The sequence below is a fragment of the Octopus bimaculoides genome, chromosome 5, assembly GCF_001194135.2.
Source record: "Octopus bimaculoides isolate UCB-OBI-ISO-001 chromosome 5, ASM119413v2, whole genome shotgun sequence".
NCBI classification, from domain to species: Eukaryota; Metazoa; Mollusca; class Cephalopoda; order Octopoda; family Octopodidae; genus Octopus; species Octopus bimaculoides.
Window position 1 is genome coordinate 3,414,055 of NC_068985.1, and position 15,962 is coordinate 3,430,016.

The window sequence follows — 15,962 nt, forward strand, 5'->3', positions numbered from 1 at the left end:
GTGTCAGGAAGGGCATCCAGCTGTAGAAACTCTGCCAAATCAGATTGGAGCCTAGTGTAGCCATCTGGTTCACCAGTCCTCAGTCAAATCATCCAACCCATGCCAGCATGGGAAGCGGACGCTAAACGATGATGATGATGAACCTCTAAACCGTCCATACTAGTTGAATCAGTTTGGTGAAGGCTGTTGGCTTAATATGTCAATGGTTGCTCTATCATCGCAGCTCAAGACATTCAACTCATAAATTTCCCAATCCACTTTTGCTGCACAGATGACACAGCAATGACAGTGTTATATAACTGACAAACGTTTCATTTGATGTTAGAATTAAAAGAAGAACTAATGATCATGATTGTTGTAGGCCCAGCCCAGACTTATTGTCTACTCACTGTTCGAGTAAACACCTCATAAAGGCTTTTCGGAAGCTTTTATTCCCTGGAAGAAACCTGTCACTTATCTCTGTTTAGTGGATTAATGAATGAGGTTGAGTTTATATAAGGTATCAGTTATTCAGTTGTGTGTGTGTGAGTGTTTGTTGCATGTATAATTCTAGTAAAATCTTTTGTTATCTGAAATATTGAACTATAGGAAAAGATGATTGTGAACATCACGGCTGAGAAAATATGGAAGTCTTCAGCAGACAGAATATTCTCTTCAACCACAAAAACATTGGAATTATCAACGACTGCATATAAGGCAACAGCTACCAGCAAACCAGCCACAAGTTCAGTTTTCAAATCAACCGCATCTCACAGCACAAAACATACATTGAAATCTTCAACTACACATTCTACACGTCCTGTTCACACTACTAAACATAAAACCTCAAACAAACCTATAATAACATCCTTCATCACAAGTTCTGTCCATTCAACCACACGAAGATCTTCAAAGGCCTCAACTAAATCATCTCCTTCAAGAAACTCTGTTCCTTCTACTAAACGCACCACCTCAAACACGCCCAAAGTTTCATCTGTTATACATTTCACGAGCTCCCAGACATCAACACCTTCCAAGACTACATTCAAAACGACTTTATCAAACAAGAAATCAACGAATAAACATTTTCACACAACATCCATGACTTCAAAATCATCAACAAAGCCAAGCTCTACGAGAAAAACCAAAACCAAAGTTCCTAACTTTTCTACCATTCGTAAGTAATCTATTTTGGTTGTGTTTTTCATGTTTACTTTGATCTGTTTAAGAGCATAATGTGAGTGGGCCACTGCAGTTGCATAAATAAAATACAATGTAAAATGCAGAAGGATTTACATAATTTCATTAAACAACATTTAGTTCTATTAACTGAGAATTTAATTTCCAGAACAAAACAGGAAATGTGAAAATTACTATTTGTAAATCTTACAATGAGAGATATTCAGCAACGGTACTTTGGAGTAAAGATTGTTTACTAACATAACATGGCAGTCCTGGTTTAGGACGAATGTTGCTGTAATTTAGCCCCAGGAGACATCGTCTCCAGCTGGCTATACGACATGATTTGTGTCCTTATAATTTTGAGCTGAGTAAAGATGCTAGATTCCCTTGTCCGAAATTATAGGCACATAAAAAACACCTTTTTGAGTGTGGCTGTTGCCAGTACCTTGTGACTGGTCCTCGTGCCGGTGGCACGTAAAAGCACCCACTACATTCTCGGAGTGGTTGGCGTTAGGAAGGGTATCCAACTGTAGAAACTCTGCCAAATCAGATTGGAGCCTGGTGCAGCCTTCTGGCTTGCCAGTCCTCAGTCAAATCGTCCAACCCATCCTAGCATGGAAAGCGGACGTTAAACGATGATGATGATGATGATGATGACAGATCATGTCATATAGCCAGCTGGAGACGATATCTCCTGGGGCTAAATTACAGCAACATTTGTCCTAAACCAGGACTGCCATGTTATGCTGGCAAATAATCTTTACTGCAAAACAGGAAATGTTGTTCAGTTTTGGCTCTGATCAAAGAATCAGGATCTATGTAATATCTCTTCTAATTACACCTGGTATACTGGTTACAATTACCACATGAAACATCTCTAGCAGTTTTAAACACACACTTAGATGTGACTAATGAATGCAAACAGCAAACTAGTTCTTTGTATTTTGCTAAGAAATTGTCTTGCAAATGAACAGTGAACTCATAAGAAAAGTATTGAGAAAATATCAGGAATGATTGTATTAAATTTTCAGGAATTAAAATTCTTTAATCTGTTTCTACTCATGTCTGAGCTCAAATTTATTTTCTCTAGTTCTAAAAGTATAAACCTTTGTTAACATATTACAAATTAAACAATCCAGGCAATAAAAAGAATTCCTATGTTTAGATATTCTTGAAGTTTCGTTACAAACAACAAACAGATTTGTTCTTGGACATACTTAAAATGGATTCCATTTTAAACATATATCTGAGAATAATTGGAATCTAATCCACATATCCATTTCCTCAGAAGGCCATTTCTTTTTAACAGATTCTATTAAGTGGGTTACAGGAAGACATAATTCCTCATATTTCTTTGGAACTAAGACTCTTCTCCAGAAGTAAACCTACAACATGAGAAGTCTTTTTCAATTTCAAGTGTGCATTGTATGCAGACTTACCACTAAAGCGTATAGTACACACAAACTTTACTCCACTGTAAGTTTGGTGTATGCACAGACTAATCCTCAAGGTACATAGTGTATATAGAGACCAATATATTAAGTGCATATTGTATGTAGAGATTAAATCACAGGTGTGTAGTGTATATAGAAGCTAATCAAGCAGGTGAGCAGTGTCCAAACACAATAACTCCTATGTGTAATCTTTTTTGTATTACAACCAATAATTGTAATACAACTGAAAGGGAATTTAGATATACCAATATATACTGTGGAGGCACAATGGTCCTGTGGTTAGGGCAGCGGACTCACGGTCGTAGGATCGCTATTTCGATTCCCAGACCACACGTTGTGAGTGTTTATTGAGCAAAAACACTTAAAGCTCTGGCAGAGTCCAGTGGCGAACCCTGCTGTACTCTTTCTCTCATTCTTTCTTCCTGTGTCTGTTGTACCTGTATTTCAAAGGGCCAGCCTTGTCACACTCTGTGTCACGCTGAATCTCCCCCAAGAACTACGTTAAGGGTACACGTGTCTGTGGAGTGCTCAGCCACTTGCACGTTAATTTCATGAGCAGGCTGTTCCGTTGATCGGATCAACTAGAACCCTTGTCGTAACCGATGGAGTACAATGAATATATACTAAATTAAATTAACATCTAAGCAGTAATTTCAGTTTTCCTTTCTCACATCAAAGGAAATCATTAACGAGTTTGAAATTACTTTGATGACCTTGCAGGCTTTGAATGATATCCTAAAAGTGCAATTGATTTTTAGCAGATGAGAGGAGATAATCACTGTGATTTACGTTGAAATTACAATGACATCCGTTACAAAATTCTCTGATTTGTTTAATTGGATTCCATGTTGGGGTTGTGTTTTTGTTAATGTTTGGTGGTTTGGTTTTATATGGTTTGTTTGTTGTGTTTTGATGTATTTTATGGAAATTGTACAGGATCTTAGGCTGTTTCTTATACTTGGAGTTAGATATAATTTTATTCACACAATCTGTAAATGATTATTGTTTAGCATGGTCAAATTGCAGTTATAAGGTGATTATGAAAGACACACAGAGAAACAAACATACACACACACAAACACATGCATGCATGCACTTATATACAGAGAGAGGGGGAGGGGAGATAGAGGGAGGGAGAGGTGAGGAGAGAGAGAGTATAGAAATGTGTATATCCAGGTACATTTAAGACCAGCACCAGTGCTTTTTACATGGCACCAGCACCAGTGCTTTTTACATGGCACCAGCACCACCTGCTAAAAAGAACTCCCTGATATCAATCACCACTGTCTAAAACAGGGGAAGCACATTGGATAGTGTGATCCCAGATACACAATGTCTGAAAAGAATAGACTTAATCAAGAATAATGTGAAACTAAGCCAAAATAAAACAACTCAGCTAAATCTGTATAAAAAGCATGAAAGATATCTTTCGGGTTGGAAGTTGTAAAGTTGGAAGTGGAAAAGACTAATTAAAATATTTGAAAATAATTACATTTTGTGGGATAAAATTAGATGTTTTGAGTGAAACTGAAATGTTATTTCTTCACCAGCCGCTTTCATCCTTCCAGGACCCATGGTATGCAGTTGTCCAACACAACCAACTTCAAAACCTTGCACTGAAAGTTTGGCACAAAGTAGTAAAGATACGATTAGTCAAAGTAAGTAATCTTTTATGCAATTGCACTTAATTTTTCATTGATGATTTGACAAAACGCACATACGCATACAGTGACATAGACACAGAGGCAAGTGAAATCAAAATCAAAATCAAAATCGCTGACGTGGCCGATGACAGTACAGCCTGATTGGCACTCGTGCCAGTGGAATGTTACAAGCACATTCGAATATAGGGTGCAGCCATCCCACTTATGAGTACCCCTCATTCACTGGACAATAAACTTTGCTTGCGAAGACCTGTTGAGGCAAGTGAAATGAAATCAAAATCGCTGATGTGGCCAATAACAGTACCGCCTGATTGGCACTCATGCCAGTAGTGGAACGTTAAAAGCATATCCAAGCGTGCTTGTTGCCAGGGTAATGGACTGGCTCCTGTGCTGGTGGCACATAAAAAGCACCATTCGAGTGTGATCATTGCCAGCGTCGCCTTACCAGCACATGTACCGGTGGCACCTGAAAAACAACATTCAAGCATGGTCATTGCTAGTGCCGCCTGAGTGGCTCCTGTGCAGGTAACATGTAAAAAACACCTTTTGAATGTGGTTGTTACCATAACCGCCTGACTGGCCCTCGTGCTAGTGTCACGTAAAACCACCCACTACACTTTCGGAGTGGTTGGCATTAGGAAGGACATCCAGCTGTAGAAACTTTGCCAGATCAGTTTGGAGCCTGGTACAGCCTTCTGGCTCACCAGTCCTCAGTCAAACCGTCCAACCCATGCTAGCATGGAAAGCGGACGTTAAACGACGATGCTGATGATGATGATGATGACATACACATGTGCATACTTATAAAAACATGCATACACATGCATACATACACTCATTCAGTTATTAAACATGTATGCACATACAACTGCTCACATGTGCCCATGCACACACATACATATACAGGAACATGCATTTTCAAAGATAACAAAATATGTACACCTGTATGTATTTCCTTCACATATATTTATGGTTTTGATTGGATTTTGTTTGAATTTAGGATGTTGTAAACTACTAAACCATACTAGAAACCCTTAAATCACCCTATAAACTCCCAAATCTGTCTTTAATCTATCAAACCAACCCCCATAAATCACAAAACCACCCAGTCACCTGTTTGTTATGGCACTTGATAGTCCTTTAGAAAACTCGAAAGTGAATTGCTGGATTGCTGAGTAAACACTATGGTTAAGCCATTGTCGTTTCATGTGACTGACCAATTAACTGAACAATCATGTGATTCAATTTTTAGAACTTTCTCATTAAGCTGTATATAAAGGTGGTTTTGGCTGGCAATTCCAGAATGTTGAGGCAGCTGCTCAACATCTCCATTCTCCAGTGGTTCTCAACCTTTATCACATTCGGGCCCACTTTTTATGATCAAAAAATCCCAGGCCCACTGATCTCAAAACCAGTTATCTGACCCTCTTCTTCAAGAAGAATGGCTGCAAGTTTGGGATTAAGATCTTGGTCGTTAATAACATCATAATGATGAAGGTCAAAGAGTCACTTCAGTGGCTTCAAGTTGAAGATATCTTGGAAGCATCTTCTCATATCCATTTGCAAGCTCTTCAAATGGCTGGCACAGCTGATAATTACAGCTTCTGATTGATAAAGGCAAATTCACCCCATTGAAACTGAATTATCCATAAATCAAGCTTGTTTATGAATGACCACATCTTCTTGGTACAGTCCACTATTGTTGCACCATGTCCTTCGATCAATTTATCTAAGGCGTTCCAAACTTTAGAAGACACAGATTTTGTCATCATGAATAGAGTGTGTTTATTTCCCAGTCGTGATGGTCCACTCACAGATTGCTATATCCCAGTTAAATTGTCATAGATCCCAGTATTCTGTTTCTCCTGGGATGTAATTGGTGCTGTTAGTTTTCAGAACTAACACATACAACACTCAGTGCGGTTAATAAAATTTCTGTGAATTGTTCATGAGTGTTTTAATTACTTTTACATGCAGCCTTAGAAAGACATTGTCATTTTTCACCAACATCAAGCACCCAACGACACCTCTCAACAGTCCAAATTATTTTACATCTCCATCTCTGGTTTGAAAGATAAACCGTTAGATTCAGTGAATAGATGTTGTTCAATGGATTAACAACTTCATCCTTGTGCCACTGATGAAATATAAAGATTTTTCAGTTAAACCTCAACATTAAGCGTAGGAGTGGCTGTGTGGTAAGTAGCTTGCTTACGAACCACATGGTTCTAGGTTCAGTCCCACTGCGTGGCACCTTGGGCAAGTGTCTTCTACTATAGCCTCGGGCCGACCAAAGCCTTGTGAGTGGATTTGGTAGACGGAAACTGAAAGAAGCCCATCGTATAGATGTATATGTATATATATATATATATATATATATATATATATATGTATGTGTGTGTGTATATGTTTGTGTGTCTGTGTTTGTCCCTCCAACATCGCTTGACAACCGGTGCTGGTGTGTTTAGGTCCCCGTAACATAGCAGTTCGGCAAAAGAGACCGATAGAATAAGTACTAGGCTTACAAAGAATAAGTCCTGCTGTCGATTTGCTCGACTAAAGGCGGTGCTCCAGCATGGCCGCAGTCGAATGACTGAAACAAGTAAAAGAGTAAAAGAGTAAAGAGAGTGTTATTTCCACCTCTGCGACCGTTTCTTTTCAATCTTTAAAAGTTACTTCTACCATAAACCAAGTCATTTGTTTGATATTTCATGATGAGGGATCCATCCAAAGGTGTTTGACCACCTTTGTCGCGTAAGGGAGGTTTGAATAAACCCTTCTCTTCTTTTATTTGGAAAAATGTTAAATAGAACAGGGCCAGTGGAAGGAAGGTAATTGTATTGCTGTGTATTTATGTGTTGTGAGCCTGAGTAGTCTCTAGGGGCTGTATGGCACAAGGTCTCAACCTTTGATGAATCCTGAATTTGGTATTAACGTCATTTGGGCAATGTCTGCATACCAGGAGTGATCTGAACTTAAAAAACTTCCTATTCATGTTTAAATGCTCAAAAATTTACATCTTTTGTACCTGGTTTTCCTTTAGAAACATTTTACCTTTGCAAAAGTTTAAAAAATGCATTTTCTGTATTTTAATATATTTACAAAATATTTTAATTTTTACTTTTATTTTTACAGGTACTCTTGTTGGAAGTATATTTGGCAGTTTCTTTCTTGGTATAGCTGTAGCCTTGATATTATACGCTGTAAGGAGGATATTTATAAACAAAATCAAAGGACATCACATCAGCAGTATAGACTACCCTTACACTCAATTCTAGAATAACTCATAACTTGAGTGAAGATGCCTTGTTTTGTTATATCTTGTACTCTTGTCTGTCTTCCACCTACATACCTACCTACATACATATATACACATACACACATGCATATTTATGTATAGAAATTAAATATATATTCCACATATATACATACCTACGCATATGTATATGTTTAAATATATATATATATATATATATATATATAATGAGTATGTATGTATACACATATATACAAGGTATATACATACATATAAATAATACATAATATATATATGTATTCAGTGCAAATGGGTTTTTTTATACGGTGCCGTGTTTACAAATCTGTAAATAATAAGAATGAAATTTTTCTATAAGCTTAAAGCTTATGGCAATCACAAAGCAGTGACTAAGGAAAATAGTCTAATAAAGGGTCATATAAGCCCCCTACAGAAACAATAAGGCTTTCCTATCTGTGTAGGAAATCCAGTGATTGCCATAAGCTTTAAGCTTATATAAAAATACCATTATTATTTTTTACAGGATATATATGCACACACACACACACACACACACACACACACACACACACACACACACATCATATATACATAGTCGTTTGCATGCAACCCTCTGTGTACCTGTGTATATGAAATCATAACTAATGAATCACCTTTTCTCCCATTCAATATTTTGTCAATCCTTGCTTCTTTTTCTAACCCTCTGTCCCCCAAAACTTGGGGGACCTTGAGTTATATTAAAATCAATTATTGAGACCAATATGGATTGACAAAGTTGTTAGGGGATTCTAAGAATAATGCTTTGCAGTATTTGTTCCAATTTGGCTCTATAAATTCTGAGTTCAGATTTTTCTGCAGTCTACCTTGCCTTTTATCCATTTGGGGCTTTGAAAAACAAAAGACACCAGACACGTACGGGTTTGAAGATATCAATTAAGCCTCAAAATTTCTGATCTTGTACGATTCTTCTTCTGTCAAATGTAAATAATGGACATGATTCCTCATCTCTTAAATATGGAACTGAATGTTCATTTTTATTCACCCCAGCAATGTTCAGTTTCTGGTGTCTGGCCAGGTGATCACATTGGATCATTGCATCCCACAGGATTTTGCAATTCTCATTTACAGTGATTCCTTCTGGAGTTTTCTCACACCATGTCTTTGCTCTTTGCAGGCCGTGATTTCCCCAGAGTTCCCAATGGATCATTCTTGCCACATTATCATGGCATCTCTTGTATTCGTATTGTGCCAATTTCAGGCATTTGCTAATGATATGCCATACCACTTCAGCCTTCTCACCACACATTCTGCATTTGTTGTTATCGGTAGTGTTGTCAATTCTGCACTTCCTATAATTGGTCCTTAACGCTTGTTCTTGAGCTGCACATATGAGTGTTTCTGTCTCCATCTTCAGGTCACTCCTCCTCATCCATAGCCACTGGTCCTCTGTATCTGTCATGGCATTCACATCTCTTGCACACTGATTGTACATTTTCTTCTTTTTTCTTTCTTTCTTTTATTTGTTTCAGTCATTCGACTGCGGCCATGCTGGAGCACCGCCTTTAGTCGAACAAATCGACCCCAGGACTTATTCTTTGTAAGCCTAGTACTTATTCTATCAGCTACTTTTGCCGAAACGCTAAGTTACAGGGACGTAAACACACCAGCATCGGTTGTCAAGCGATGTTGGTGGGGGGGACAAACACAGACACACACACATATATATATACACATATATACGATGGGCTTCTTTCAGTTTCCGTCTACCAAATCCACTCACAAGGCTTTGGTCAGCCCGAGGCTATAGTAGAAGACACTTGCCCATTGTGCCATGCAGTGGGGGACTGAACCCAGAACCATGTGGTTGGTAAGCAAGCTACTTACCACACAGCCACTCCTGCACCTATTTGTTCACTTTTCCGTTTCAATTTTTCTTTACTTACACAATCTTCAGTTTTGCTGATGCCGGCCTTCTTCGTGTGTTTCAACAGTGGCTCCATGGCATTTTCTATATACCACTCTAGGCTGTTTTCTTCTGCTTTGGTACAGTTCTGGATAAGTACAGCCTATCAGTGTTACTCATCGGTCGGAAGACTCCATGTATTGTCAACATTTTTCTGGTCTTGGTGATTATTATTATCATTATTATTATTATTATTATTATTATTATTATTATTATTATTATTATTATTATTATTATTATTATTATTATTATTATTATTATTCAGTAGTTTTATTTTTATAACGTGCTTTCACTTCACTACCGAGCGCAGCTCTGTGCGCCTTGGGTATGTGCTGTGGTTTGCTGTGATGCTCTTATGGTTACTGTATTGAAAGTGTTTTGCGTAGGATGTGTGCAGTGCCCAGTAGTGCAATTTTCTGTATGTTATATATATTTGTAAGTCCTGGTGTTTTTGTTATTTATTTGTCTGAATATTTTTTATTATACCTAAGGCACCTACTATGATAGGAATTGTTTCTGTTTTTAGATTCCACATTCGAGTTTCCTCTATTTCCAGGTCTTTGTATTTTGAAAGTTTTTCCATTTCTTTTAGAGAAACGTTGTCATCTGCTGGTATTGATACATCAATTAGAAAGCATTTTTTTTCTTCATGATCTTTGACAACTATATCTGGTCTATTATTATTATTATTATTATTATTATTATTATTATTATTATTATTATTATCATTATTATTGTTGAAGGTGGCAAGCTGGTACCGCACTGGGCAACACACTTACCAAGATGTCATCAGTCGCTACATTTGGAAAGGCTGTGAGCTGGCAGAATCATTAGCATGCTGGGCAAAATGCTTAGTGGTATTTTGCCTGTCGCTACATTCTGAGTTCAAATTCAACTAAAGTCGATTTTGCCTGTCATCTTTTCAGGATCGATAAATTAAGTACCAGTTGCATACTGGGTCGATAAACTCGATGAGTCTCCTTCCCCGAAATTTCAGTCTGTTTGTCTATAATAGAAAGGATTCTTCTTCTTCTTCTTCTTCTTCTTCTTCTTCTTCTTCTTCTTCTTCTTCTTCTTCTTATTATTATTATTATTATTATTATTATTATTATTATTATCATCATCATCATCATCATCATCATTAGGTGGTAAGCTGACAGAATTGTTAGCATGCTGGGCAATCTGCTAAGTGGCATTTCGTTCATCTCTATGTTTCAAATTCTGCCAAGGTAGACTTTGCCTTTCATTTTGTTGAAGTAAAAAAAAAAAAAAAAAGGTTATGACCCTGGGGGTCGATGCAATCCCAAAATACCAAGCTCTGTCTTGAGGATTGCCCTTACTCTGCGATAACATTCTTTTCTGATCTTTCCTCCCCCCTCATCATTGAATGCTTAATTCCATCCCCTTCAAATACCACCAGGTATTTGTAATCCTCCTCTGGTTCTAACTCCTTTATAAAATTCTGTTGGTCAAGTTTCACATTGAATGTTTCTGTCACTTTCCCTGTGATAAAGAGAGCTTTTGTGCATTTATCTTGGCCAAATTCCATCCTGATGTCATCACTAAATTGCAGTTGCTGTTGTGATCATCATCATCATCATCATAATTACCACCACCACCACCATCATCATCATCATCATCATCATCATTATTGCAATAAAGAAAGGTTTATGATTATTTTTCAATTGTGTTAATTTTCATTTCATGATTTTGCTGCACCATCAAGTGCAAAATGTGAATCACGTGCATGTGTAGTCTTTTCTCTGTGTTTTTGTTTTTATTTGTATTGATAGAATATGTTGTCAGGCTGTAAAATGCTTAAACAGCAATGATATTGATTCCGATTATATAGGTATAATATAGAATCTTTAATTAGGTAGGCTAATTTTAATGAAATTTTTATACAATTAATTATAGGCATAGGAGTGGCTGTGTGGTAAGTAGCTTGCTTACTAACCACATGGTTCTAGGTTCAGTCCCACTGCATGGCACCTTGGGCAAGTGTCTTCTACTATAGGCTCGGGCCGACCAAAACATTGTGAGTGGATTTGGTAGACGGAAAGTGAAAGAAGCCCGTTGTATGTATGTATATATATATGTATATTTCAATACAAATGTATTAATTTCCAGCAAAATAAAACCCTGATACAATAGCGTCGTAATTATATCGATTGCTATTTTCCAGTAAATTTTGGTGCCTTGTTGTACCACTCTTCTGAATTTATATATATATATGTATATATGTATGCGTGTGTATATGTTTGTGTGTCTGTGTTTGTCCCCCCAACATCGCTTGACAACCGATGCTGGGGTGGTTATGTCCTTGTAACATAGCGGTTCAGCAAAAGAGACCAATGGAATAAGTACTAGGCTTACAAAGAATAAGTCCTGGGGTCGATTTGCTCGACTGAAAGTCGATGCTCCAGCATTGTCGCAGTCAAATGACTGAAACAAGTAAAAGAGTAATGTTTTTTGTAAATAGGCTTCAGATAGAGTAGATATCAATTATATCAGAATTTATTGGGGGAAAAATCCTGGTGGATATCTATTCTATCACTGCTTTGAGAGACGGATTTTTCGTGTGGACTCTCCCCATTATGCTTGAGATCTCTTTTCAGCCAACCTGACTGTACTGAAGAAGATGGACAGAGGCACCTTTTAATGACTTGAAGACAGGATGACATGTAGATCAGTCAAGGATGACCTGAGCGAGGCACTAAGCCCTTTCTAGCTGGGGGTGGGAGTTAAGTGTGGCCAGACTACATACAGCCTCCTTCGTCACCTTGACCCTATTAAAGCTAGATATATAAAAATGCCTCCAACTGCGTTAGGCGGGCCTACATCTTGGAGACGTGCTCCCTCATTACACCCATTTGCAAACCTTTCCTATAAGACACACAGCACACTCACGGCTGAGGACAACAAGAACGGTCTTGACTGTGGGGATGGTTAGCGCCCCAATGGAATAACTCTCTTCCTGTACGAGGGAGGCAAATCACTAATCTGTGACATTTTGCAACACGTTCTCCGGCTCCAACTTCACTGCATTGAAAGCAAACCCATGTATCGCTGCCCTTAATACAGAGTTGACGAAGATGTAGCAGAAGTGATTTACAACTGTCATTAAGTGTGAGATATTTTCGTTTTGACTCATCCAGGATTAAATACCCGAATATCGGCTCCACAAGCCTTTTCGTTCCAGCAGGTCACATGATTAAACGAACCAGTTGTTTATACTGGTCGGTTTCCAGCTGTCCAATCGTGTTGGTGCAACAGTTCATTTTCCCCTTACACGGGAAATTGATCACCAGCTCCTGGGAGCCCACTGTTCCCTATAAGAACGGCAGTTCTTGACCGCGCTAGGTCTCTGACACACGCCACTGACCACACGCAAATCGTCTCTGGCAACGACGTATCTGATACTAGCCAGTTTCCGTTTTCACCTCCTCCAGATACTTGCCTATATCGTTGCTGTATGAACACCACATGACCAACAGATCAACGGCTGCCTCTATAGACCACCAGACAGTATGTCAACTTTGCCTACAAGATGAACATTCCAGCCTAACCACGAAGTCTCTCACACATCTTTGTTGTAACCTGTTAGTTTATTTTATTTCATGTATTGCAATCATTGTATTTTATAACGGAGAATAAATCGTCCCTTACCAGTTCATTTCATTTCGAGCTACATATCCATATATATCTATTTCAACCATTTCCTCATTTACTCACCAACTGTTATAAAGATAACTAAATACTGAAGTTTGACTGACCGCTTTTTTCTGCCTGTTACTATTATCATTTCACTGTAGCGGCTTGCTGGCCACTTTTCCCTCCTGTCTATAAAGATATCTTACCCGATCTTCTGAGCTGTTTTCACAGCTATTCTCCTGTGTTTGAGATTTCTGTGACTTCTAAAATGCCTGCTTATCATATTCAGCGAGGAAAGTAGCTGGGAGAAAGACTCACAGCATCCTTAAACTTTTAGACGATCTGTTTGTATCATGGTTATGGAGCCATCTAAATATGATTCTATTCAGAAGGCTGTTATATCATTTGATAGGAACACGGTACAAAGAAATACACTGGACAAGTCTGTAACCTTAAATACCTTTAATGTTAGCCTCACACATATATACAAGCTGAATGATAAATGGAAATGGTTTGATGTGTGGAGGCCATGATCTTCTCCTGTGCGTTGTCTCCTGTCTACTAGTCGCCGCGTCTCATGAGAGAGCCAACTAGATCATGTCCTCACTCTACGACGTCAAGATGCCAGAAGAGAAAGTCGCAGGACCTCGTGTCAGAATCTTACTGCTACTTGCACTGTCTATCGCGAGCTTGTTTGAACTCGCTGACAAGGGAGGTAACTGCGCCTACAGCCTGTTTGTCTTCCGCCTTGCTGTACACTCTGTATACGTTATGTCGTTTGTTTATTTACCATATATTTTTTTTCATTTATTATATATAACTTAGATATGTTTCGACCAAAGATTGGTCCAGGCCATGTCTAACTTAATGGCACCACCTGATAGGATTATCTGAATCCTTTTAAAATCAAGTTTTGTAGTATCATAGTCCATTCAAGTAGGGAGTTCTTGTTGAATGAGTTGTATCGAGGTATAGGTGGCTTATCTGGTATTCCTTGATGAAATTTGTCCAGATTCCGTTTAAAAGTAATAAGATCCTTTTCTTTTTTGATCTGTTTCGAGGGCAGGGCCTGTTGAGGAGTGTATTTATGTGTTGTGATCCTGAATTGGGTAGGCCCGTGTCCTAGTCTTAGATGAATTCTGAAACTAATATTGAGGTCATTTGGGCAATGCTGGTGGTATATTCTCCGCATCATGCAGATGATGTATCGCTCACGGCGGCGCTGGAGAGAATAGAATTTCAATGCTTTAAGTCGTCCCAATAATCGAGATCAGACATACCTTTAATTCTTTTAGCGAATGCCCTCTGGGGTGATTCAGTTTTCGAAATATTTTGTTTTGTATGGGGAGACAACAGGGAGCAGCAGTATTCGAGGTGGCTGTACAAAGGAGGAAAGAGGAATGATGACACCTTGTTCTCTGGACCGAAAAGTTCTTAAGATCCAGGAGCTCATCCTACGAGCTCTATCGACCTTATTGTTGATGTGGACACTCCAGCTGAAATTGTTGTCAACAATTACTCCTAGGTCTCTGATATTATCAGATGTTGTGAATGGTTCTCCTGAAGGAAGAGAGTATGTTTGTTTTAGCATAGTATTTTATCCAGAATGCATCAGCCCAAACTTTCCTTCGTTTAGTTGCATTTTGTTTTTGTCTGCCCATTGATTCACAGCATGGAGATCAGACTGGAATTCAGTTCGGTCTTCTCCATTGATAATTTTCTGGGGATTAGAGTCATGATGCTGGAAAGGTCGTTTAGATAGACCATAAAGAGAAGCCGGCCCAAGACAGTTCCCTGATGGACACCAGTGTAGTAGTTTTTCACCAATTCCAGCATTTGACAATTTTGACTTGGATATTGTGGTCGACTCTGTCGAATACTTTACTGAAGCCAAAATATATGACATCACAAAATCTAACGACATCATGGATGTGGCATAAGAGCTGTGTTAGACAGTCCCTGCTACAGAGGAAGCCATGCTGGTTTGAATTTAGGAGATTGTAGTTCTCCAGGAAGCCCTGCTATCCTTGATCTCACCACCCTTTCAATCACTTTAATGATATGGGAGGTGTATGAGATTGGACGATAGTTGACTGCGAGAGCGATAGTTGACTGCTTCGGTATATAACCTGAGTCTAAAGAATTTCTCCAGAGGTTAGTTAGAGGGACTGCAAGTTGGTATCTATAGTCCTTCAGGAGACTAGCGGGGAATCTGTCAGGGCCTACAGCAAAATAGGGTTTGATCTCATTTATTGCTGCTATGATATCTGGAGCAGTAAAAAGTTATATCCGAAATTAGATGTTGAAGATCGACTTCGTTCACATCTCTTGCGTCAATATTGATGGAACCACTAAGGACAGAGCACTATTGTTTCTGCAGTACTTCTCCCATTTTTAGGCATCATGTTGGATATATATGTAGTGAAACTACCTACCGCCATTAGATACAAAACTACTATCGCCATTACATACAATCTTCTCATTTAAATATAAATAAATGCGAGCGTAGTAGAGAACCCATTCCTTGTCATCACGTGACTGATTATTATTCGAATCGGCAACTTCTTCGAACCTTTCCCGCCAGAACGCAAACTGACCAATCACGGACCCTAATAAGGTCACGTGATAGAGTAAAATTCTGAAGCCATCTGGGAGCCCTCTTAACGCTATATATAGATCAACTCATACCCCACAATTTGTCTCGGTCCAGTTTCTCTTTGAGAACTGTTCCGTGTACCACACGACAGCAGCAGCAGCAGTTCCAGCGACCACTTCAATAGCTTCGTCCAGCC

The 15,962-nt window shown here is 38.6% G+C and overlaps 1 protein-coding gene across 2 annotated transcripts in view; it reads left to right on the forward strand.

Annotated features, from left to right (window-relative positions):
* Positions 1 to 11,201, forward strand: part of LOC106867833 (uncharacterized) — a 38,960-nt gene extending 27,759 nt beyond the window's left edge. Inside the window, exons 15-17 of one of the 2 annotated variants that reach the window (XM_014912860.2) lie at positions 589 to 1,156; positions 4,166 to 4,273; positions 7,415 to 11,201. In XM_014912860.2, the coding sequence (XP_014768346.1) occupies positions 589 to 1,156; positions 4,166 to 4,273; positions 7,415 to 7,557 (819 nt within the window). In that variant the 3' untranslated portion in view covers positions 7,558 to 11,201. The remainder of the gene's footprint in view (positions 1 to 588; positions 1,157 to 4,165; positions 4,274 to 7,414) is intronic. The other variant, XM_014912862.2, reaches the window with a different exon arrangement.
* Positions 11,202 to 15,962: the final 4,761 nt, after the last annotated feature.